The sequence below is a fragment of the Falco naumanni genome, chromosome 10 (genome assembly GCF_017639655.2).
Source record: "Falco naumanni isolate bFalNau1 chromosome 10, bFalNau1.pat, whole genome shotgun sequence".
Lineage (NCBI taxonomy): Eukaryota > Metazoa > Chordata > Aves > Falconiformes > Falconidae > Falco > Falco naumanni.
This window is the reverse complement of record NC_054063.1, coordinates 21,575,695-21,599,708: the sequence shown is the minus strand read 5'-3', so window position 1 is coordinate 21,599,708 and position 24,014 is coordinate 21,575,695. Positions and strand designations below refer to the sequence as shown.

The 24,014-nt window shown below is 55.0% G+C and overlaps 2 protein-coding genes across 2 annotated transcripts; both read right to left on the bottom strand.

Annotated features, from left to right (window-relative positions):
* Window positions 1-4,341: 4,341 nt before the first annotated feature.
* On the bottom strand, window positions 4,342-11,739 carry CDK5RAP1 (CDK5 regulatory subunit associated protein 1). The gene is made up of 13 exons (XM_040608495.1): window positions 11,515-11,739; window positions 10,806-10,909; window positions 10,299-10,333; window positions 9,442-9,542; window positions 9,045-9,255; window positions 8,088-8,208; window positions 7,576-7,806; window positions 7,230-7,327; window positions 7,061-7,116; window positions 6,822-6,952; window positions 5,780-5,929; window positions 5,207-5,347; window positions 4,342-5,059 (listed from the first exon to the last, which is right to left on the bottom strand). Exons 1-13 carry the CDS (start codon window positions 11,705-11,707, stop codon window positions 4,979-4,981), a joined length of 1,653 nt encoding a protein of 550 aa, XP_040464429.1. The 5' UTR covers window positions 11,708-11,739; the 3' UTR covers window positions 4,342-4,978.
* A 341-nt stretch (window positions 11,740-12,080) lies between these two features.
* BPI (bactericidal permeability increasing protein) lies at window positions 12,081-21,389 on the bottom strand. The gene is made up of 15 exons (XM_040608494.1): window positions 21,232-21,389; window positions 20,190-20,304; window positions 19,695-19,823; window positions 18,809-18,964; window positions 18,270-18,333; window positions 16,254-16,317; window positions 15,699-15,790; window positions 15,367-15,543; window positions 15,080-15,139; window positions 14,787-14,954; window positions 14,305-14,372; window positions 14,010-14,052; window positions 13,598-13,661; window positions 12,989-13,065; window positions 12,081-12,404 (listed from the first exon to the last, which is right to left on the bottom strand). Exons 1-15 carry the CDS (start codon window positions 21,344-21,346, stop codon window positions 12,354-12,356), a joined length of 1,443 nt encoding a protein of 480 aa, XP_040464428.1. The 5' UTR covers window positions 21,347-21,389; the 3' UTR covers window positions 12,081-12,353.
* Between the last annotated feature and the right edge of the window lie 2,625 nt (window positions 21,390-24,014).

The following is a 24,014-nucleotide window of genomic DNA, read 5'->3' as shown; positions in this document are numbered from 1 at the left end:
GGACACGACGCTGCAGCCAGCTCTGGCACTGGGAAAAGCCCAAGTGCCCTGCCTTAGAGAGTCTTGGAGAAGGAGGCAAGGCTGGTGAGGGGTAGCCTCTATAACAGTGGGCGCCTGCTTTGAGACTGTCCTCAGGCCAACAACCGGCAGCGATGACCTGGTGAGTGCTGGCCGAGAGCACCCACTGCCACCTGTCCCTCCTCCTGTAGGCACAGCCCAGACCTGAGGACAAGCAGGTTTGTTCTTCAGGGCTGTGTGATGGGGACCTAGAGAACAAACAGGCTCTTGTTCCCTCTGACAGCAGCCTTTCTACCATGTGGAGCTACTTTTGTGTTCACAGAGATGTCCAGCCTCACCCAATGCACATGCAAGCAGACAAGGAAAGCGTGCAGGCTGCATGTTATGAAATCCCAGAGTCAGGAGATGCCTCGGAGCACAGCTAGCACTTGAAATTAAATGTCATCCCAGTACCTTAGGCCTGCGCTCAGACAACCCAGCTGCCAAATGCCTTGTTAGGTGTTTGCCCATGGGTGTAACTGGGCCACTACAGGCTGCCTAGAGGCAAAAAAAAAGTTTGTGTGTTGTCCAGAGTGACCCTGGGAGAACTGTCTGGGAAGGAGGGAGCTGCTGGAGTGGTGAGGCTGGGCAGGGCTCTGCTCTCCCCAGGACTGGCCGAGCCTTCAAGATGTTGATGTAACCACAGTTCAGCCCACCCAGCACAGGAGACAGGACACCGCATAAATCCTGATGCTCCGCAGCAGTGGGACAGGCTGGAGGGGCCAAGGCACCTCCTGGCTCACGCAAGAGGCTGCGTGACGGCAGAGCACGGGTGCTGCCATTACCAGTTTGGTAGAATTGTGCCCAGAGTTGCTGCGTAGCACCAAGATCTGACACCACTACAAGCCTGGCCCCATCCTGCTGTAAATCAGGGGGGACTTAAGGGAGTCAGAGAGGTGCGAAGGAGAACAGGTCCCCAGCGCTGCTTAGCTCTGACAGCAGGGGCTGCGCTCGGAGACTCCGCTTTAATAAGTGACAAGATTAAAACAAACCGAGCAGCGATGTTGCAGGGCAGGGGCTGCAGAGCCCGGCAGTGCTGTCCAGCACCTGCGGCAGGAACGCTTGCTGTCGCTGCAGCCCAGCCACCCTGGGCATGGAGGACAGCACAGACCTGTTGTCAGCACCAAACCCCAGTTTTTACCACTATGCATTGGTAAGGCTGGACCAGGCCAGCACCCCCGGGCACAGGTACCCACACGGCTCCAGCAGTGACCCCCTGGGGAGGGCTCCCAGGCAGTGCCACAGCCGAGGGCTGTTCTGTGTCTCATTTACGCACCTGACTGAAGTCCCCAGAGGCTTGCACAGGCTGGAGGCTGCCACCTTGTTTCTGAGCAAAGGGAGTTTAATCTGTTTTCCAGCAGGCTGGTTTGTTGGCCGATGGGCTGTCACCGTCCCCTGCAGTGCCCCCGCCACCCACCCCTGCAGACAGCGAGGGTTGACTGCAGGCTCCTAATGAGCCTAGTCTCGTTTTGCAGGTAGCAAGAGTGGCTCTTGGGCTCCTCATTTTTATGCTTATGCTCTTCATATACATGCATTTCACATACATCCCATTAATCTCTGGGCTCTCACCTGAAGATCTGCCTCAGCAAAGGACTTGAACATAGATGGCTGCTGTGACTTTTTCTGTACCTTTTCCAGGGCGTCCCCTGAACACAGCATTTTGTGGGACTGGGTCAGGGCAGGATTGGTCTTCTTTATATATATCTGTATCTATATCTATATATAAGAAGACCAAAAGGTGGTTGGTCTCCTTATACTGGGAATATAAACATGGAACTACAGGAATATAACGAGCAGAAAGAGCAAGCAGATAACCCCAAACCCATGTGAGTTAATATTTCCATTGCTCTGACATGCCTTTTTTTTTTTTGCTTGCTGAGGCTGGTGACTTCTAGTCTGGTGATGTTATTGCCAGCAGTTTCCATCCCAAGCAAGTGGATACAGGAAGGCTGAGTGCACAGGACACCACTAGGGCTGCACATTGAGGAGAGATTTAGTTATGGGTCTGACTTGAGAAAGATGCTGGAGTCATCCCTAAAAGAAAATTGCACCCAGCATCCAACTAGTAGTGTTTTACCTCTGAGGAACACCTCCCAGAAGTAAGTGGAGCATGGCAGGTGCAGATTGCAGCTCTTTTTCAAAGAGGATGAGTAGAATCCAGCTTTCAAATTATAACAGTGCTGCTGCCTCCTGGGGCCCCTCAGGAACACACCAGAACTTGTTCCAAGAGTTTGGGATACTAGAGGTGAGGGCTGAGCTTCATTACAAAATGTGTCTCATGAGGACACTTACAAAATTGGTTGAAATTAAGGCTTGTAAACACTGCACTTTGGATAATAAAAATCTAGGAGGCCTCTTTACTGGTAACAAATCCCAGATAGTCATGTTCCTACCCAGCCTGAGTACAGATTCCTGGATCTGTGTTTCCCTACAGATCAGGGATACAGTGCATGCTTACATCAACCAGAATTTTGGTCTGGACCCACAGCTGCCTTACAGCAGCAATCCCAGCAAAACAAATCCCTTCCATCCCTGAGGTATGCCAAAATACCGCAACACTTGAGCTCAGTGTGGGAGATGCAAAGTCCTGTGGCATTGGCAACTCTTGTCCCTGCTCAGGCTGGGAAAAGAAACGTGCAAGAACAAGCACAAGGCAGAATGAACACGAGACACAAGTTCAGCTTTCCCAACCGCCGAATTCAGGGAGCAAATCTTCTGACAAGCGATACAGAAACCACATCCCACATCTAGCCCCTAAGACAAAACCATTCCACCTCTAGCCCCTGAGACAAAAACATTCCTGCTTTCAGGCAGTGCCAAATGACTAACTCAGCCTCCAAGGTCACTGCAAGCACTTCCTAATGGATGCTTCGCTGCCTTAAAACTTCAGCCTTCATTCCCAAGGCCTATAAAAACTAAGGAGGCGAGGCAAATGGTAAGCACTATGGCTCCTTGGGGAGTCTGTGCAGTGAGCATTATCACCTTCTCATCAAAATGTAAAACCCAGCTCTCCTCCTCATTAGTCTCTTGCTCTTAAAATAATGATTGTAAAACGACTGCAGCTGGCCTCAAAGCTGGACGGAGTGGGGAGGGTGCAATGCACTCTGCAGTTCTCACTTGCAATAGGTGTTTGCAGTGAAGTCAAAATAAGCACTGAAAGGTGGGTGTCAGCCCTCCTCAGGGGGTCCTGGCTTGGGCCACAGTCTCAAGATGCATGGGAAACATGAGCTGCAAGAGACATTGCAGGGCAGTTAAATCTGGGCCACTCACCCAGATGTTTTAATTAGCAAGCACATGTTAGTTTCAACGCTTGTCACTTTTGAGGGATGATGCTTATACATCCTGCTGCTTCCTTCAGCATTTCAACCAGCTTCTCACTGCCTCTCGCTTAAAAACCCACTGGTCAAAGGCTTACACTCACTAGGCAGCAGAGAATTTGTGAATTTGGTTTGTGAATTTGGGCTTAAGATGCTTCCTCACTTGGAGGCAGGAGAGCAGGATGGCACTCTGTATTCCTTAGCACCTCAGAATCCACACTGACTAGCACCGATTGTGCAGATTCACTGCTATGAGAAGAGAATCAGCTCAGAAATAATAAGCAAAATGCATTTGTTTCTTAAACTAAGGTCCAATGAACATTCAGTGAACCATGATGGTTTTTTCGAAGAGATACAACTATATTGCAGAAAGAGCTGAGCAGGAGAGAAGGTTTTCTAGCAAAATCCTTTTGTGTTTATTTAAAAATTCTGCAAATTCATGTGGTGACTGCTCTATGACAAGTTGATCAGCTATTCCTTCAAAATTTGTCACTGGATAGATACTTTTACAATGACTTCTTTTAACAACGTTATTAACTGTATTAAAACCAGTGAATATTTCTCACACTCCTAAGAGAGAGTTTCCTTACAAGTGCAGGTTACAGATACCTGTTTGTATTTAGCAGACCAGGCTGGAATATGACACAATGAAGCCAGGATTAGCTGCAGGCTGATAAAAACAAGGAACTGTAAGATGCGCTTAAATAACTTTTTGGCCGCTTAAATCAGCACAACCATTTCTCTCTGGTGAGCAAAGGGAAGGCCACCCACAGACATTTGGATTACAAAATTGCACCTAAAGTTTTAACAGGCTAGAGATCACCCTTGGCTGGCAGCCAGTCCTTACTATGCATCCCCTTAGGCGTGGACAGGGAAATCCTCTCTAACCTAGATCCAAATATCCTCAGTACAAGGGTGAGGCTGCATTCCCTGAGCCTTGGGTACAACAAATTAAGCATCACTCATGCACATAAAACATCATTTTATATTCCACAGTTCAGTGCCAAATTCCATCATACAGGCATGGCGCAGGTTCTTAGTTCCCCTTTCCAAGCATTTTGCAAATAGGGAAGTTACCGATATTTGGAAAGAATTCATCACAATCTTCTCCTGTTCTTTCAGTTCTTCGTCCCCTTTGGCAGTACTTCTGCCATTCTCCAGCAGTTACTGGAGCTGTATTTTGTAGGCACGACCAGTTTTTGCAGCTCCTAAACTCAGCTGAGCTAGTATGAATGACCTGCTCTGCAGACACACATTTCTCCAGCTGGGCTGCAGTACAGGACATGATCACAGCCAGAGGACAGACCTGCAGCACTGCAAGGGTGGGCCAAGCCTGAGAGCAAGTGAAAATATAAGATCACACAGTCCCCGGGTTTGGCAAGTCCCTACACAGCTTCCATCCCTTTTGCCTACAAACTTGCACAGATCTATGAGGGACAGGTTGCTGCCAACACAGAATATATAGATCATTATTACTATTATTGCATATATATATTCTAATATACATACATCTCCCTGTTTCTACCCTGTCTCCACCTGACCAATTGTCCTTGTTTCTTCCTGGAGAAAATGTGCTGCTTCTGTCCACTGGCAGCAGGGACACCTCAACGACAAGCCGCAGAGCGGGAAAGGGTAGTACGACAGAGCAGAACTCCCTTCAAGGTCTGAGAGCTGGCAGAGGTTACCTGAAAGAAACAGTACAACAGTCCTCAGGAACAGAAAGTCTGAGGAGGATCCATTCTAATTTCAGGCTCTCCTGGCAGCAGCTGCTCTAGAGAAGAGCACTATGCAAGAAAAAGAGCCCAAGGAAACAAGCATTGCAGACAGGTCACCTTCACCAGGACATAGTCGCCTGGTTGGGCTCTGACCAGAGCCTTGCAGCCCGCAGCATCCTCTATCTCAGCATCAGGGAAGATCACCTTGATGTTGCCATCATTTCTCCCACACAACTCGGAGGCAGAGCGCTTGCTGGGCTGAAAGGAGGACAGGGAAAATTACCTGCATGGCAATAGCTCTGATCCCCTGCTGGGCTTTATTGACTCGGGAATTAATTGAGCACCATTGTTTTAAAATCCACATTCCACACTGTTAAGCATGCCACGTAACAAAGTGCTATGGCCAGTGCTGCTGTGGTGACATTCACACCAATGCCAATGTTTCAGTCTGCACTAACTCAGTGCTTGGCCAGAGAGGCATCTCCAACCTATTCCACCCCCCTGTGCCCAGCTCAGTGCTCTGGAAAAATCAGGCTGGCTGCTTAAGTGTGAAGACAGTGTCTTGGAGTCCTAGGATTGTGAGAAGAGAAAGTAAGAGAGGAAGGTAGAAGCGATGATTGCTGTGTATGACCCAAGAGCCTTTTGGCCAGCAAGAGGGGAGAAGGACAACTCTGTTCCAGGCACACTCACCCCCTCCACCAGCACCAGCTGAGACTGGCCCACCATCGCCTTGTTTGCCCTTGCAGCCTCCTCTCGAAAGACAGCAATGAGCTCCTCCAGCCGCCTCTTTTTTATGGCTGCTGGCACATCGTCTTGCAGCCGGTGATATGCCCGGGTTTTCTGTAAACAGACAAAGCAAATGTGGCCTCTCAATAACCAGAGCCTGAGATCAGAACCTTGTCTGACCCCAGCCAGCTTGGGTGCTCTCAAGCAACAGCCTTGCACACATTACAGTTTATATTTACAATCTCAAGGAACATTCTGAGGTGGTAAGGACCAGAAATGTCTTTGAGTTCCTCACATTCTTTCGGCATCACCTGTTTGGCAGAAGGTCTGATGTAGGGCACTGTATTGGTGGCTTTGTGAAGCAGTTCTGCAGCTCCTGTGTGAGATGGGTCTGTTGCCTGTCTGTCCGTAAGGACAAGCAATGGATTCTACTACTTCCAGTCCCATGTGCTGAAAAGTGATCCGTATTCCTTTCCTCCCTTATGTTTCCCAACCTCCTGTCGTTTCCCCCCATCAGCATCTTACATTTTGGAGACCATTCTAATGGAGACTTGTCAACTATCCACTCTTCTCATGGAAACGCCTTCTGAAAATTCACCACTTCTCTCCAGACTCCATTGATAGAGTCTCTACAGCTGGGCTCCAGCCCAGCTACATCTGCACAATTTCTCATCAACAAGTACAAATACACCTGCAGCCAGGCCTCTGCAGACATGGCTGCTTCACTGCAATCACTCTGGAGCATCTGCACCAGGTCACCCGATCCGTAACCAACCCCGACACACAAGGGAGCTGAAAGCCTTTCAGGCACAAAGATGACCCTTGCAGAACCACATACCCTAGAAGTGCTGCATACAAGCAAAGAAATCTACCCATATGCCAAGTCTTTAGGTATTATTTTCAAGAGCTTTTTTTTTTAAAAAATATCTTATTGTGAGAAACACCACTCAGGAGCTAGACGGGATGCCCAGAGAGAACAGTCTTCTCCATCAGGTCCTGCACTCACCTGTCTCATGCTGTAGGCAAACAGGAAGCCTATGTTGTAGCGGACTTCCTGCAGCAAGGACACAGTCTGCTGGTGATCTTCTTCTGTCTCTCCACAGAAGCCAGCAATGAAATCGCTGCTTAAGCTCACTCCTGTAACAGTGACGCAGCTTTACACTTCCTCCAAGGAAGAGAGGAACACTTCACTCAATAAAGGACAGTGAGTTACAGCTGTGCTGAGCTGACACCAAGAACACCTACCTGGAATGGAGTCCCGCACGTGGTGTACAAGCTCTAAATATGCTTCTCTTGTGTATCTGCAATGAAAAACATATGGATTTGCTAATCAGAAAACCATAGCACCAGTGAGGAGAAACCAGCATCCTAAATCAGAGGGCAGGGCACAGGACACCCCGTGGCGGTTGCTCACCCTCGTCGCATGGCCTCCAGGACTCGTGTGCTTCCACTCTGAGCTGGGAGGTGAAGCTGTTTGCAGATGTTGGGTCGCTCCTGGATAAGTTGCAGGACCTGTGATGAGCAATTAGGAGAACAACATCACAGACAGCTCAACCCTACCAGGATGCCAAATGGAAGTCTTCCTCAGGTAAAAGCCAGCTAATTACAAACCTGCCAGATTTAGGACAAACACTTCCCCTCCCAGGAGCTACTGTCCCTGTTCTGAGATTCCATGTTCCCTTTGGGAAGGAAGCACAGCTCACACCTAGCAGTTCAGAGCTGCCTGCAAGGAGAGGTCCAGGTGTTGATTTTACACTTGCCTCATCAGGAAAATCCTTGGGGTGTGGAGAGGTGAAACGGATCCTCATTTCTGGATCAATTCTAGAAACCTGGTCTAGAAGATGTGCAAAGCGCAAGCCTCCTGGTTTAGCTTTGTAGATTGTGCTAAAGCCACGACTGAGGACTGGGGCAGCAGCTGACTGAAACTGCACCACGGACATGTCTCGAAAGCTGTTGACGTTCTGACCCAAAAGGGTCACTTCTTTCACTCCCTACAAAAATAAACAGAGAGGAAAAAAAAATATAACCCAATCGGGATGGCTAAGCTGCAAGGGCAGCCACAGTTTTACTCTTACTTCAAGGAGTCTCCAAGGGAAGCTCTCCCTTCCCTGTCTGTCTCAGAGTATAAGGGGAATCAAAAAGCCACTGTGGTAACCTCATCTCCACAGACAAAGGTGGTGTCATTAGTTAAAGGTATGACTGAAAACACTGTCACTGAGAACAATCCTGCCTCTCATGGTTTGGGACTGGTGGGAAGGAGGCTCTGCCTCACCTGATCTGAGAGCATCCTCACTTCCTGCAGGATGGACGCGATGGGGCGGCTCCTTTCACGGCCACGGGTGAAGGGCACAATGCAATAGCTGCACATGTTGTCACAGCCCCGCATGATAGATCTGCCAACAGGTAAAAGCGCAGGTCATGCTGCAATCGCTCCTGAAGAATCATCCATGTTGCACCCTGTCCTGATTTGACCTGGCCCAGCACTGCTGCCTTCAGCCAACCCCCTCGGCCTGCGGCACACACAGCAGCAGCTCTGAATGCAGCTCTGCAGCCTCCCTGTATGCACCGTGCCAGCCAGAGCTGGCTTCTGCTTGCCCCTAGCTAACTCCTCCTAATTCTTCATGCACGTTTCCAAGAAACTTGGAAAGCAACTAATGAAGCATGGACTTGCACTGCAGTCTGGCAGTGATGAAAGATCCTTCTGCATCCTGTTCCCACAGAGGGTGATACTGTCCTTCTGTACCCTACAGCCACACTGAGCAGACTTTGATTTCATGTTTGGGAATCTTATTATCAAAGCTAAACAAATGGAAACAAAACCAACAGAAGTTACAATGCATGGGAGCATTAAAAGAATTAAATAGGGTAACCTGGGGCAGGACATAGCAGAAGGCAGAGGATGAGAGAGGCAGACTTTAGAAAGGCACAGATGTCAGTGGGACAGAAATCACTTGGTGCAGCATCAGGCTCAGACAATCAAGATTCTCAAAGGAGCTTAAGAAAAGCCCGCAGACAGCTAGAGCATGGGGCAGTCTCTCCAGGGCTCAGTCAGGCAGCAAAGCAGCAGTAAACACACAGTCTGGTAGGCTCATGCCTCTGGGCTGCCAGAAACAAGTGCAACCAGGCATTGCATCTCTTGGGTAGCTACTGTCACTGGCATGTCTGCTCTGCACAGCAGTATTTCCAAACCAGAACCATAGAAACATTCACAGAAAAAAATGGTACTTACACAAATGCTGTCGTTCCACCTGCGCTAGTCTGGACAGGCAGAATATCTGCATAAGTCTCATCTAGCGATAGCAGAACATTAGCAGCTTGCTGGCCAGATTCTGCCACAGCCAGCAGCCGGGGAAGGTCACGATACGCATCAGGGCCTGCCACAATATCGACTAGCTTCTCCCTGTGCAGAATCTCCTCCTTAAGCCTCTCAGCCATGCATCCTGCCGCCAAAGGAGAAGGGTCCTTGTAAAGAAGTGCCCACCCTCATTACACCTCTGCACCCCTTCACTAGCTGCTTTTATCCTGCAGAAAAGGCTTGGTGCTGTCAGAGGGCAAGAGGAAACACAGCAGGATGAGATGTGGCACAACAGTGTGTGCTATCCCCTGCTGCGCATCCCACCAGGTACCTAGAATCCCGATGCGGAGAGGTAAGCGAGCCCGCTGCCGTTGGGCTTTCAGCGCCTTGAGATGCTGCAGGCGATTCCAGATAGCCTGCTCTGCCTTCTCCCTGGGAAGCCAGGAGAACAGAGATTATTCTGATTGCTGTGCTTTAACAGTCCCCCAACCTGAAGCGGCCCAAGTCCTTTGAGAGAAGAATTCAACTAAAGACAGGGAATCATCCACCTGATGGCACACAGAAGTGATTCACGGGGTGTAGGTTATGTCTTGACTCTATCTTATCTACTATTCTTTTGCTCACTTGGGAGCATCTGCACTGGGGAAACAACTCGGGGACTAAGCTCTTGTGGAGAAAAAGTCTGCCTTAGCCGGCCAATGTGAGCTACTTTGCAAGTGATAATAAGCATTCAGAATCTTCTGCACACAGAAAAAAACAAGTGAAGTTCCCTATATATTTATATCCCAAATTGCCCCTAAACCTATTTCCCAAATCTCTGAAGTACAGACCCTGACCTAGATGGACAGTCACATCAAGAGAAGACAAAAGAATATTAAAAAAAAAAACCAACAAAAACAAAACCACAAAAAAACATAACAAAAATCATTCAAGCATAAATCTGTGATCTTTAACCGCCCATGGCTTATACACAGAGCTTCCACTACCAAAGAACTTCTTCCTGCTATACAGAAAGGCAATTCACAGCACAATTTGTGTTACACATTCTAGCAGCCATTAGCTCTACTCTCCACTAAACAGGCAGTTTCACATCTGCATGCTCTTTTCCTCATACACTTACTGCCTTGGTTTTCAAAGGGCAATTCCTTAAAAACTGTTCAAGCCCAGCAGTGACAAAAGTTTCCTTACCTCACAGAACAGGTGACAAGGAGAATCACATCTGCCTGAATTGAAAACAACAAAAAAGGAAGAATTTGTAAAAGCCAAACAGTAAGTCCTCGTGCCCTGCACAGATAACCTGAAAAGGCAGACTATAAAACTCACTTAACTCAGTGAAAAAGATTTGCCCAAGTATGCAGTGGATTTCAACAAACAAAGATGCAAGAAAATAATACAGGACAAGCACGGTCTCCTGCTAAATGGTAGAACTAAACTCAAAGATGAGTCAGGAGCATCCTGCTGTGTCCAATCCCTCTCCCACTGAGAGCGGTCCCAGCAGTTTAAAGAAAAAAAAGGACAACCCACAGCTTTCTAGCACACTTGTTAAGTAGCTTCCCTTACTCCACAGAACTTAAGACTGCAAAAAACAGTGTCCTGCAGGACTGTGCTCGAGACAAAAGCTGGGACTCACAGGCATGGCAGCAGTGTGATGCCCTCGCAGGCCCGTGCTACCAGAGCGCTGCCAAGGTGCCTCACCTCATCCAGCTCCTTTGTCCTCGTGTAGCCATTCTTCTGCAGGATGGCCCAGGCGATCTCCGTGTCATTGACGTTCATCTGGCAGCCATATGTCTCCAGGTAAACTGCAACAAAGGCGTTTTGACAGGCGGCGTGATGCAGAAGCCTGCTTCGGCTCTCATCTACAACCCGTTTCTATGACCTTTCCCACAGGAAGGAAAACTGTCCGACCACTGGAGAGAGCAGGGCCAGCAGCACAGAGACTACCCTCACTCCGGCCCGCACAGAGAGGACACACCAAAAAGGGACCCTGGGAGGCCCGAGCGCCTCGCTGCAACCCTCATCACTGCGACCCATGTCACTGCGACCGCAGGTCTGGGCTGGGGCTCGCAGGGAAGCAGGGGCTGTGTTATTGCTGAGACGTGGCGGTTACCGCCGTGACCCCCCAGCACCGCAGCCCCAGGCCCTGGCGTAGCCCCAGGCGCTGGCACAACCCCGGCCCCGGCCCTGCCGAGGGGTGCCCGGACACCCGGCTCCGGCGCGGGGACAGGCCGCTGAGCCTGTGGCCTCCGGGCTGCCCTTCCCCCAGCCTCAGACCCCCCTCGGGGCCCCCACAGCACCGACCCACCCGCTACCCCCCTGCCCCGGCCCTCGCAGCGGGGCACGGCTGGCCCCCGGCCCCCGGCCGGCCCAGCCCCGCCGAGGGGGGAGGCACCACACACCCACAGACCTTTGCCGGTCCCGGGGAAAGAGCCCGGCTGCGACTCGGGCTGCGGCCCGGGCCCGGGCACCGCCGCGGCGGCCCCTCGCAGGAAGCGCGGCAGGTCCGGCCCGCAGGGCGCTCGGCGGGGGGCGGCCGAGCGGAGCAGCCCGGCCGAGCGGAGCAGCCCGGCCGCCCGCAGCGCTGGCCCCCAGGGCAGCATGGCGCGGCCTCGGCGGCGCGGCCGGGCCGGGGGCGGCTCCAACGGGGAGGGGGCGGCTCCGCCGTGCGCCGCCGAAGCGGTCCCGGCCGCCGGCCCGGCCCTGAGAGCAGGGTTCCGCGCTGCCGCCGTTCCGGTAGCGGGCGGAGCTGGGGGCCGGCGGGCGGGCGGCCGGGCCCGGCCCCGCCGCGGGGAGGTGGCGTGGCGATAACGCAGCCGGTGCTCGGTGCTGCTACGCCGCCTCCGTAACGAGCCGCACACACGGGCGGTCCCGGACGCCTGCACCTCGCGGGGCAGGGGGGGCCGGCAGCCCTGGCGCAGGCCCCGGGCCGAGGGAAGGAGGCGCAGCCCCGACACAGACAGCACCGCCATGGCCGCGACCCCAGCGCCTTTATTGCTGCCAGCTGCCCCGGCACACGGGGGAGGCGGGAGGGGAGGGGGGTAGGGTTGGGTAGGGGGCCCAGGGTGGGGGCCGAGGGACCCCCAGCTCTCAGCAGGCCCGGTGGGGGCCATGGGGCTTGGACGAGGCAGGCGGTGAGGGCCGCAGCGGCAGGGCTTCAGCTCCGGGTGTTTGGCTCCAGCGGTGGGGCCGGGGGCAGAAGGGGCAGGAAGGGGCATTTTTGATGCTCGTGGCCCCTCTCTTGCCTTATCACCGTCCCCCGGGCTGGTAGTGGACGTCTGCTCCGAGCAGCAGGAAGTTCTGGGAGAAGGAAAGCTGACGTGAGGCTGCAGCCGGCCCCGGCGGCACCGCCGTGCCTCCCCGTCACCGGCTGCGTGCGGTTCCACCGTCCGCCGCCCTAACGCCAGCCCCGGAAGGGCTCTGAGGGCACCTCTGAGGGCACCTCACAGCCGCCCCTCGCAGTAACCCTGCAGCATGGCACGGTGTGGTGGCACCCTCCGGGGCTTCCCAGGGCCTCCCACACTGTGTGGGGCAGCGGTGGCACCGGGCAGGCACTGCCACCCGGGGAGGGCTGGGGCTGGTGCTGCTGCGGAACTGCATGCGCTTAAAAAAGCGTCGTGGGCAATTCAAGCCCCGGGTTTGAGAACTGGAGAAGGACACAGTGCTGCCCTAGAGGTGTGGAGCCCAGGCCCCAGCACCGCGCAGACGGGCGAAGCGAGGCTGTTTTGCAGCTGTGCTGCGGAGATCCCGGACGAAGGCACCCTCCTGCCTGCCGCCCTCCAGCACGGGCTGGGGAAGGGGCTCTGCACGCCATGCTGGCAGGCGGGGGGCACAGGGGTGGCAGATCAGTCTCCGGCCGGGGCCAGGTGCTCCCCCTCACTCACCTGGTGAAACCTCACGAGGATATTGGAGAGCGTTATTCTGTCCGGCAGTGGCAGAGGGAAACCCTGTTCTAACCTGGCTGGAAAAGACAACACATGTGGCCACATTGGGTTGGGAATGGGAGCAAGAAGGAGCACGGGCCATGCAAAGCAGGTGGCCACCTCCTCCTTCCAGCACTTTCTTTGCCCCTGCTGCTCCCGGGGTAGGTAGAGGGAATTCCTCCTCAGCTCCACAGAAGGGCTGGGGGCTGCGTCTGCTTTGCCACCCCTCCCCCGGTCCCTGGCAGCCACCAGCCCTGCTCTGGCCCAAATTGGTGGGGAGTCACGAGAAGCCCTGAGCAGGGGAGAGGGACTGGAAAGCATTAGGATATGCATCGTGCTCATTTTTTCCATTGTGTTCATTGCTGGATGCATGTCACAGCACCAAAAGGCTCCCGCACGCTGCTGCCTGCGGCCTGCCTCCGCCAGATGCTTTTACTGCCTTCTCCTGCAGGCTTTACCCACCGATCAAGCTTGGGAACAGGGATTTAATTAGCAAGCTGGGCCTGCTTGGACCAAGCAACCTGGCCGGCGATGGCTCCAGCACCCCCATTCCCCCCAGCAGCTTCTCACCATTAAGACGTGGGAGCAGGATACTGGAAGTGAAGATGTTCATTATGGACTGCAGCATTCGCACCTGGGGAGTGGAGAGAGGGGGAAGGAAAAGGGCTTTAGCCTGCAGGAGAGCAGGTGACTAGGCACTGGAGGACAATTAGAAAAAGCAAAAGAGACAAGGAGTTAGGATAGGCACATGCTTCACCAGAGACCAGCGGCTTTGTCTGGTCACAATGGCAGCGTAGGAAGTGTAGGGCTGAGAGGCAATGGCATCTGGCTCTGCATCCTCTCCTAGTCTTGCAGGCTGAGGCAGGAGGTGTCTATGGGGTCCTGAGTACACCCCCCAGGTCCCATGTTGGAATGAGCCTTCTCCCTGCCCCCCCAGCAGGCTCTTTCCTTCATGCTCTGATCATGGTCCAGGATCACTCACCTGGAAAGTGCCAACATCTGAATTCTTCACGGAGAGCTTTATCCTGCACAGACAGAAGCGGTGCTGTGAAGGCCGTCCCAATGGAAGGAGCAGTTCCCACCGCAGTGCCACCCATCGATGGCCACACAGATCCTGCTCCCTCCAGCCCCAGCTCATCCCCTCCGTGCCAGATCCACATCCCTGCCCCCCCCACACCTCACCTCTGCCCCCAGGAGCCCACCCAGCCCCCTCACCCAGCAGCAGCTGCGCCTGGGGCACCGGGCGAGCCAAGCCCTGCGCGGCTCCCTCACCGTACCTGCCCACCTTCAAGCTCCCAACTATGTGGCCAGATTTCACGTCGACCACAGCAGACACGTTGCTTGTCTGGGGAAAGAGTGCAAGAGAGGTGAGTGCTCACCCCACCTCACCCCAAACCAGATGCCCAGGGGAATGGCTTTGATCCTCTGAAATGCAGCAGGACCACTGCCCATGTTTGCACGCAGCATTAAACCCAGCATTTGTCAGCTCAGGTGTTTTTCTGTTGGGGACACCCCCACCGCACCAGGACTGGGCTGGTTTCAGACAGCATGCAGCACCTCCCCTGCCAGGAGCTTGGCAGCAGTGGCTCAGCTTTGCTGAATGCACGAGGAGGATGGTGCACAGCTCATACTCCCATCTTTGCCCAGCTGAGATGCAGGGGAGAGCTCACCGACACACCATGTCAGCTGGAGCTGTGGCTGTACCCAGAGCTGCCCAGCCAGGAGCGCAGACATCGCTGCAGGCTGAGCACAAACTCACCAGGCTGAGGAGGAAGAGAGGAACCAGGCTGGTGTTGGGAAGGATGGCGTAAGCCTGGATATCCACAACAGGCTTGAGCGAGAGCCCCTCTGGTCCAATGTTCAGGAATGGGGCAGAGGGGGTGGACAGCCTGAGCTTCATCGGCATGTCTGGGTACATCTTCTCGAGCTGCAGAGGAGCAGGGTGACTGTAGGGGCAGTGGCACAGACCCCCATTCCTGGGGGAGACCACCTTGCCCTGAGCAAAGGCTGTGCATGGCAGGAGCCCTGGGGAGGCAGAGCTGGACCACTCACCTGGGGAATAAAGGCTGAGAAGGTGGTGGTGTTCAAGTGGAGGTCAACGCCCTTCGGGATCTGTGGGAGGAGAACAGTCATGCCGGGGCAACGCAGCATGGCTGAGCCCCCGGCGAGATCAGCCCCAGCGTAGTGCCCGGGCTGACAGCCCTTTCCCCATCCCACAGCCCCCGGGCAGCTCGCTGGGGGAGTCCTCTGAGCCCACAGACTGTCACCAGGGCTCCTCTGCAAAGGGACCCACTGCCCAGGGACACAGGGACAGCCCCTGTCCCACCTGCGCTGCTCACCGTGGAGTCCGTGATTTCGAAGACCAGTGCCCCGGCGGCATGGTAGGCGAAGCTGGCTGTGTTGAAAAAGTAGCTGGAGGCCCCAAAGTAAACCATGCGGTCGTGATCCGGGGGGAAGGCCAGCGGCAGCGGAGGGAAGGGGACAGCAGAGCGGTGGGCCAGGGAGAAGAATTCACCCTGGGAGAAGGGAGAGACGTGAAGCAGGAGAGCAGAGGGTGGTGGGACTCCGACGCAGGCTGGCAAACAGTTGCAGGAGGTACCTAAACCTGGTTCCCCACCCATCTGTGGCAATGGCATCAGCCAAATCAAGCCTTCCCAGGGCAGCCTCTCACCTTCAGGTCCACATCCAGGGACTGGGCGGTAGCAGTTGGGGGTGCCACCAAGGAGTAATCGATCCCAGCCTTGGCATCTATTCTGGCTGTGACTGTAAAACACGAGACAGACAGATGAGCGAGAGGGAGGTGGCACAGGAGAGCCGGGAGTGATTGCCTCTGTCAACAGCCAGGCAGTGCTGTGCCCGGGCTTCCTGGTGCAACAGCTCAGAACTGGCTTCATGTGTGCTTGCTTCTGTCACATTTCCCTCCTGACTGTGTCTCAGCCATACAGACTAACTCCTGGACCCAAGGAACAGTCTGGATCCCCTGGCTAAGGCAGCCCGTGTCCCTGCCGGCGCTGGGGCGCAGCTTGATGGAGGCCGTGCAGATGAGTGGTCTCTGTGGCTGGACAGGGTGCACAGTGGCAAGTCTCTGCTGATGCTGTGTTCCCCAGCTCCCAACTTGAGTGCAGAAATACAAGGAAATGGGGAGCGGGTACAAAGTACCCCCCTGTCCTCATGGCTGGGAAATGCTGGGAAGAACTACTCCTAAAATCCCGGGCAATCCTGGTACCTGGCAGGGTCTGGACGTAAGGGTGGAGATTGTTGCGCACAGACGTGGCCACCATCTCACAGACCTGCGGGAAAGAAAGGCAGTGAAGCTGAGCCAGGGCAGCTCTGCCAGGGGCAGCTGGTTCACATCCCCTGGGTCAAAGCCTCAGCCACGCTCTCTGCTTTGCTGCCTGGTGCCGTTTTTATTCCTTGCAAAAGCCTGCTTAAATAAAAGAGCACACGATGTTGGTCTCTATTCATCAGGCAGCACATTCATGAAGTGGCCAAGATACAAGTGCAGTTTATACCTGCAAACATCTGCTTGCAGCAAGCTCCCCATGCACAGTTCAGCTCCATGAGGCCCTTGGAAGGAATCTGTGTGTGCCCTCCGTCTTTTCCTATGTCCCATGCTGGAACGAATTGTGCTGAGCTGCCAAAACTTAGCCAAAGCAGAGCAATTAAAAGAGAACCCACGGGCAGGAGCACTAACTGGACCCACAAAGCAGAGCCATCCTGAATGCCTACAGCTCTGTGCTGCCAGGACAGAAGAGCAAATCCCTCTGCCACTGTCATCTACTGGTGAAGCCTCAGCATTAGTGGGGGATTTCATTGCAGGCTAAACACTAGCCCAGGAAATTTACTGCAGGATGCAGTCCTGCAGACAACTGAGATAATCTGCACAAGCTGTCTTCCAGTGCTTTCCCCATAACGGCAAGGAAACCATCAGGCAGGATCAGGCCATCACCTGTCTGACCGGGCATCCCGCCTGCAGCAGCTGATGGCAAGGTGCAGAGCTCTGGAGGAACAGCAACCACGCTGACAGCAGTGCAGGCGTGCAGCACCAGGAGGGAAGAGCAGGGACAGAGCCTTGGGCATGGCCTTATCAACACAGGGCTGCTGCTCTTCCCTGTGCCCAGCCGATAGTCCTCTGTCTGTGCTGGAAACACCCCATCGCTGCCTGGGAGGGTGAAGCTGCAGATGTGCAAACATAGCCCCAGTCCCCGTGGCTGGAATCTCCCCATGACTGGGATGAGAACTGCTCAAGCATGTGCAGCGAGAGCAGGAGGCAGACACGGGATGCCAGCGCTGGGTTGGGACCAGGCTGTGCCCCAGGTCCCTGGTGCAGTGCACCCCCAGCCCCTGCCCCCTCCTGCCCATCGCCCCTCGCACCATCTCATACATGGAGAAAGTCACTAAGGAAACATGCGTGGGGCAAAGGGGGCTCGAAGGAGGTACAGAGGGCAGCAGAAGTCCCCTCAGAGTCCCAGAGCTGCTCTCCTTCCAGGAGGCAAACCAGCAGAAAAGGCCTTTGAGCCCCAGCTTCACTCCTGCTGCCAGACCATCTGCTGCCACAGCTCCCAGGAAAGCCATTACATGGCATCGGGAATAGCGCCCAGGCAGGATGGGATATGCCACGGGAGTGGGATTTGCCTGTTCTCCGACTGCCTCCTTCCTGAGCAAGGTTCACATCCAGGGAGGTTGTAACTCGTGCCAGTTAGCCTTGTAGTAATTATTGCTAACAGCTTGTTTCCATGTCTTGTTGCAGGTCTCCTGCATGTAGGCTTTTGTACCGGGTGGCCAGGACCAGGGCCTCCCTGATGCGCCCTGCTAGAACAAGGCAGCACGTGTCTGAAATCCAGAAATGTGAATTTCTCCCCCAGTGCTCCCCGAAGTGCACAAGATTGCAGCCATTTAAAGGACAGCTCTGATCAGGTTTCCTCTGTTAGAGTTTGGCCAAGGAATAAGATCTAATTAACTGGCCACATGGAAAGAAAAGTCTTTGTTAATTAGGAACCAATTACACTGGACTTTGGCAAAGGCTGCAGGTTTCAAATTCAGCCTGAGCCACACGACGCTATGGAGACTGCAAGTTAGCGATGCCCATTCCTCTGGTTTTCACCACATTGGCAACACACCTGTGAGATCTGGATCTAGTTAAATCCCTACGTGTGCTCCAATCCTTCCAGCACAACAGCTACAAGTGACGGCTAAAGACCACTGGAAAAACCCGGAGCTCTGCCCTCCTTCACTCACATACCTTGCTCTCCAAGATCTTCCGGAATCTGGACTCAATAGCTCTGTGGAAGAGGTTGTAAAGCCATCTGCAGAGAAAATCGGAGAGGAGGCCTCTTTCTCTTGCTCAGAGGCTGCTGCAGAAGTGTTTGCCCAGGGAAGGGAGATACTAGAGATGTGGGACCCTGAGGAACATCATTCCTATACCAATTTGGCTTTGCCTCAGGATTTACATTTGCAAGCAGACCTGCTTGCAACCACGTGCACGCAAGTCTAGTGACTGCCTTAAATCTCCCTTAAATGTGCAGCCACAGCTGGATAAATTCAGGGCAGATTTAAGTTCATTCAGTTGCATTTCGGGATGAGAAGTACATCACAAGGGTCTAGAGCCAGCTGACCAGTGGTGTGCCAGTGCAGGCAGCCTGTGGGCAGAACGGGCAGCCTCCAAGGGACAGGAGATCCGCCACCAACAACTTGCTCCTTGCACCAGGGCCTGGAAGCCACGTTCCTGTGGCAAGTGGGCTAACACACAGCATTTCCAGGCCTCAGAGTGAAGGTACGTACCCAAACTTGCCCGAGAAGTGTACCCGGACTTTGGAGATGCGGGTACTGCAGTCAGAGGTGTCAACGGTGGGTTTCCCAGCAGCGTCGCTACCCAGCTTCAGGCTGATCTTGATATAGACATTCTCCACCTTCAGATCAAATGAGCCATGGTCCCGGCTGCAGGGAGAGGAGGGCGAGAAAGGGACATTTCTCAGTGCTGAGTCCTGGTGAAGGGATCCCAAATCAGCTTCAGGATGGATCTCTCTTGCTCAGACTCCCCCCTGTACTGAGCATCCAGAGGAGACTGGGAAAGTTTTCAAACTCAGGGAAACCAAATTTCTCTGGAACATAAACTAGGAGAGGTAACCTTTAAATAGAGAGGATCAAGAACAAGTAGGGGAGATGGAAGAGGGACAGGAGAGTTCACGCACAGCTCCTCCGTCATCCACCTTTTCTTGCCTCCCACCCTGTTTTATCCACGTCAGTGGCTGTACGAGTGGCAGCAACACAGCAACACCTGCCCACCCCCTGTCCTGGCTCAGGTCTGTCCCTGTGGGTTCTCAGGAAGGTGCCCCCCATGCAAGCAAGTAGGAGTGGCTGTCCCTCGCCCCCACGTGCCACAAGAAGGGGTATGGCTTTCATGTTGTCTCCCCAACCACTGGCAAACAGGATAAACGCTGCCTGGCCAGCTCTGAGGGCTCCTGGCATGGAGGGGGCCTGGCTGGGCTCCCCCAGGGTGAGGGGCTCCCAGGCATGCATCGAAAGACAAATCAGCACATCTGGAGAGAGCAAAGCATCAGCTGCCCAAAACATGAGGGAGAGGGAGAGGAGAAAAAACCAGTTCAGACCCAGAGAGGGAGATGCAGAGCAAAGCGCCTGAGCAGGGAGAAGGGAGCTTGGCACACACATGAAGTATAACTTGATCCGCCAGTTTCCATCCAGCTCAGTGAAGGCGTTGGAGATGGAGACCTGCAGACCCACGTTGGGGACCAGGGAAATGCGTGAGTATGGCAAGTTGAAACTGCGAAGGTCCAGCCTAAAATTAAATAAATAAATAAAAAAGAGAAAAGTCACATTCCAGGGGTGCCTTGCCCCTGAGCACATTGCTGGGGAGGAAGGGAGCAGGGCCACCACACCAGCAGCATCCCCAACTCCCATCCTGCGGCAGCAAAGTGATGCCTGGCAGGGATGCACAGAGCAAAGCGGTGCCTTCGGAAGCAGGGTCCCTGCACCCTGTGGGCAGGAGCATCTCTGCCTGCACCGAGGGCAAGGCCAACATCTCAGGGAGCTGTGGACAGGACAGGACAGCCCTTGCTGCTCCGGGGGATCCTCATCCTCCTCCACTCCTCCTCGTGTGGGCTGGGGGTGCAGTGAGCTGTGCTGGGACACTGGCAGGGCTCACCTGGAGATCTCATAGTACACCTTTCCCACGTGCCGGATGCGAAAGTCACCCGAGATGTCCGGCAGCTTCAACTGGGCCAGCTCCTTCTCCAGGACCGTGATCCCATGCTGATGGGCTGCAGGGGCAGAGGGAGAGTATCACTTCCACGTGCTTCCCACAAGAGCTGGGAGCATGCACCAGGCACACAGCCAGAGGATTAAAGGAAACATGCAGGAGATACCCTGGCTGCTTTCCACCTCGAAGGCTATCTTTAAAGCTAATCTAGGTGCACAGAGCCCTGTGAGCACACAGGCAATGCTGCCTGATGCCTGCATGCTTGCAAGCTGCAGGGGAAGGTGGTGGCCAGCCATGGAAAGCAGGGAGAGGTCCCAGTCCTCGCTCTCTGGGCTGGGCATTGTATGAGGTGTGCAGGAGGTCCCCAGCACCACCCCATTCCATGCCCAGCACCGGTGAGCAAAGCTGGATGGAGCACACATCCCAGCGAACAGCACGGCGTGAGTGGGTGCCGCATCCCTGCATCCATCTGGGAAGGGGAGTCACGTCCTCCTCTCCCACACGGCTGGCAGAGCTGTCGGGTAAATGAGCTGTTTCTCACACAGTGTATTTCAATCCATAACAACGCTCCGCTGGAGCCGGGGCTCTGCCTGCTTCAATGAAACCAGCGCGGGGCCCATCCATCTCTGTCACTGCCCCCCTGCAGCTCCCCACCTCCTCTCTCCTCCACAGCTCACCCCTCCAGGGCTTACGGCTCAGCTGCCTGGACACGTGCCATAAGAGCAGGACCGTCCCGCCCTGCCAGCCCTGCACAGCCCCCTGAGACCCCACAGACCTTGGCCCACCTGCAGGGGCTCCATGAAGGTGTGGGGGGGTGGGGGCAGACAGGTGCATCAGTGGGAAGCCCCAGGTGATGGTGCATTCGGCACCTGTGGCCAAGGTTACCCCTCATCCTGCCCCAGGACCCTGCGCTCTCTGAGTGGGCAGCTGGCTCCATGCCGCAGCCACCAGCACGTCTGCAAGGAGAGAAATCAGAAGCCAAACCCACCATAGTCCAAGCCTGCCTGAGTGATCCTCACCACGAAGCCAGGGTTGGTGGCCCTGGCGAGTGCCAGGCACAAAGCCAGGACCCCGCAAGCCACCAAGAGGCTCTGTGCTCCCATCCTGGCTGCTCTGCAGTGCCACGCTGCTGCTGGGTTCTCCCTGCCCACACTGCCTTTATATCCCTGACAAAACAGGAACCGCGGGCCAGGGAAGCGTGCAGAGCCACTGCCGCAGCCCACGCGGGGCGTCCCCGGGAGCCCCAAGGCTTCCTGCTTGGCCACCACCCCACTCCCCTGCAGCGGGGGCACCCGCACCTATGGCATGGCACGGCACACCTGCACCCAGCAGCACAGCAGGCCTCTCCTCGCAGACAAGGAAGGGGGAGCAAAAACTGGGATGCAGTGTCCAGCTGTCCATCGGGTGCGAATGGTCCCTGCCTGCAGCAGCAGCAGGTGCTCGGTGAAGCACACCTGCTGCGGGCACGGGTTTGGCTCTGCCAGCTGTGTCCGATGGGGCTCTGCCTGCTCTGCCTTTGCTGAGCAAAGGCTGGGAACAGCCCGGGCTGCCCCTGAGCCATCTACCACCCCCGATGCCCCCCACCCCTGTCTCACAGGGCTCTGGGTTGCTCTGTGCTCCTGGTTGTTAGCTGCTGCTGTCACAACACAGACCAGCCAAAGGCACTGGTTGTAACCAGAGCAGCCTTGGGGCACAAGGGCTAAAGAAAGCAAGTTATGGTTTCTCACCCCATGCGAGCAGACCCCAGAGCCCCCCCAAACCTGCCCCAGCATGGCTGGCGACGGGGCACCTGCCTGAGCTGGGCAGCTGCAGCGGGGCACTGGGGGCAACTAAATCAGCAGCGTGCCCTGTGCCTCCAGCCCAGCTTGCTTGGCACCAGGCTCCATCACAGAGCAGCCGTGTATGGGAGCAGATGTCCAGCAAACTGGGATCAAGCCCCAAAATCAAAATTTCTGGGGCTTTGATGTGTCACAGTTCTTGGGCTCATGATGGCTGGAGCTGGGTGCAGCCAGGCAGGGGCAAGGGGGGAGCACCCCACGTCCCCCCAGCAGGGACACCTGAGCCAGCTGGACCCTCTCCGCAAGCTGCAGGATGGAGGTAAGGGGAAAAGAAATTATTTAAGCTACTTTCATTTCCCATTGGGGAAGTGGCAGGACCAGGCACAGGAAACCCACTGGAGCTGATGCAGGCAGATCTCACGCTGCATCCAGGGAAGTCTTGGTTGCCAGAGGCAACATCCCTGAACGAAGCGCTTGTGAAATGCAGTTATTGCTCAAGCACAGCCACCAGGATGGCCATGCCCCACAGCACTGCAGCCCCAGGAGGCCCTGAGGGACAGGGCGAGCAGAGAGCCTGGAGCCTGGTGCCTGTGCTGGAGGAACCTGGCACATGAAGGATTGGGGCCAGAGAGACCAGGGCTCTCAGTTCCACTTTTCCTTTCTTCCACCAAGTTTCAGACAGAGGCACTTGCAGGCTGCCTGGCACGTGCACAGCAAACACCCATCAGACTTGCATGCATGGCTATGGCTTTGGAGAGCAGCACTGCAGTCATCATCAGCTCTTGGACCTAGAACAGGAAAACGAGGACACAGCAGCCCAGCAAAATCCCACTTGCAGCCTCTGCAGTGCCATGACCTTGCTGGCCTTTCATCAGCGCTTGCTGAGTCTTGCTTGGTACAGAGGAGAAGGTCCCAAAACCCTCCTATCCATGAAACCGCATCTCAGCAGAGCTGTTTCAAAACAATACTTAAGACACTCAGGACAAGCATTGAGGAACCAGAACCTCTTCCATGGGGAGAAACGAAATTTTGTAGGGAGCAGCACAGAGAGGAAGCAAAACCAGAAAGTTCTGGGTTTGAGTAAATTTTAAAGTTGAACTGTAAAACCCCTTCAAACAGCACAAACCTTGACCAAACACTCAAGCAACCGCTGAAACCACATCTAATGCTTGATACGTGGGCTGGTCCTGGTTGTGCTTGATGCAAGGGATGATAGCAGGGAACTGAGCGCGAAATCCTGCCCTGCCCAGCCCAACCCTTCAGATGGGAAAAGGCTTCACCTGATGGGACAGGCTGCTCTGCCAGTCCTGGGAGTGCAGGGGCTGCTGTGCTGGGGAGGAACTGGGCTCCCTGGGGATGTCAGAGCTGGGCTGGGGTTTGCTGGGCTGTATGTGCAGGAAAGGGTCATTGTCAGATGAGGGACAAGAGTCTAGGAGGGCAGGGAGTTGCAGGAGGTCCCTCTCCTGTGCTGCTGGCTGTCCCCTGCCCAGGGCTGCCGCTCCCTGCTGTCCCCAGGCCACCCCCTGCTCCCCAGCTCAGGGCTTCCTCTAGCCTCACACACCCCTCAGCACGTGCAGGCAGTTCCCGATACTGCCCACAGCTCTTTCCGCATCTCTTGCGTGATGCAATGGCCCAAGCCATGCTGCAATCGCATGCTCGGGCTCCCTGGGGGGACTGCGGGAGCTGGGCTATGGCTCTGCTCCATCCCCAGCAGCCACCAGCTCGGGTCTACTGGGCTCACCATCACACCCAGACCCTTCCCAGCTGAGCACCTGCAGGGGGCCCAGGACAGCCTTTGGCAGATGCAGGGCAGGCAGGCATTATTGCTCTTTGGGCCATGAGCAAGGACAGCCATATGCATTCATCTTCTGCAAGGAAATCCGGCCACATCGATTTCCCGCAGTGCCACAACCGCCTCGGGAATTCCCCAGGGCCCAGGCAGCGCTTGCTGGTGCCAGAGGCATTGCTGCTGCCACGCATTAGGCTTTCACTT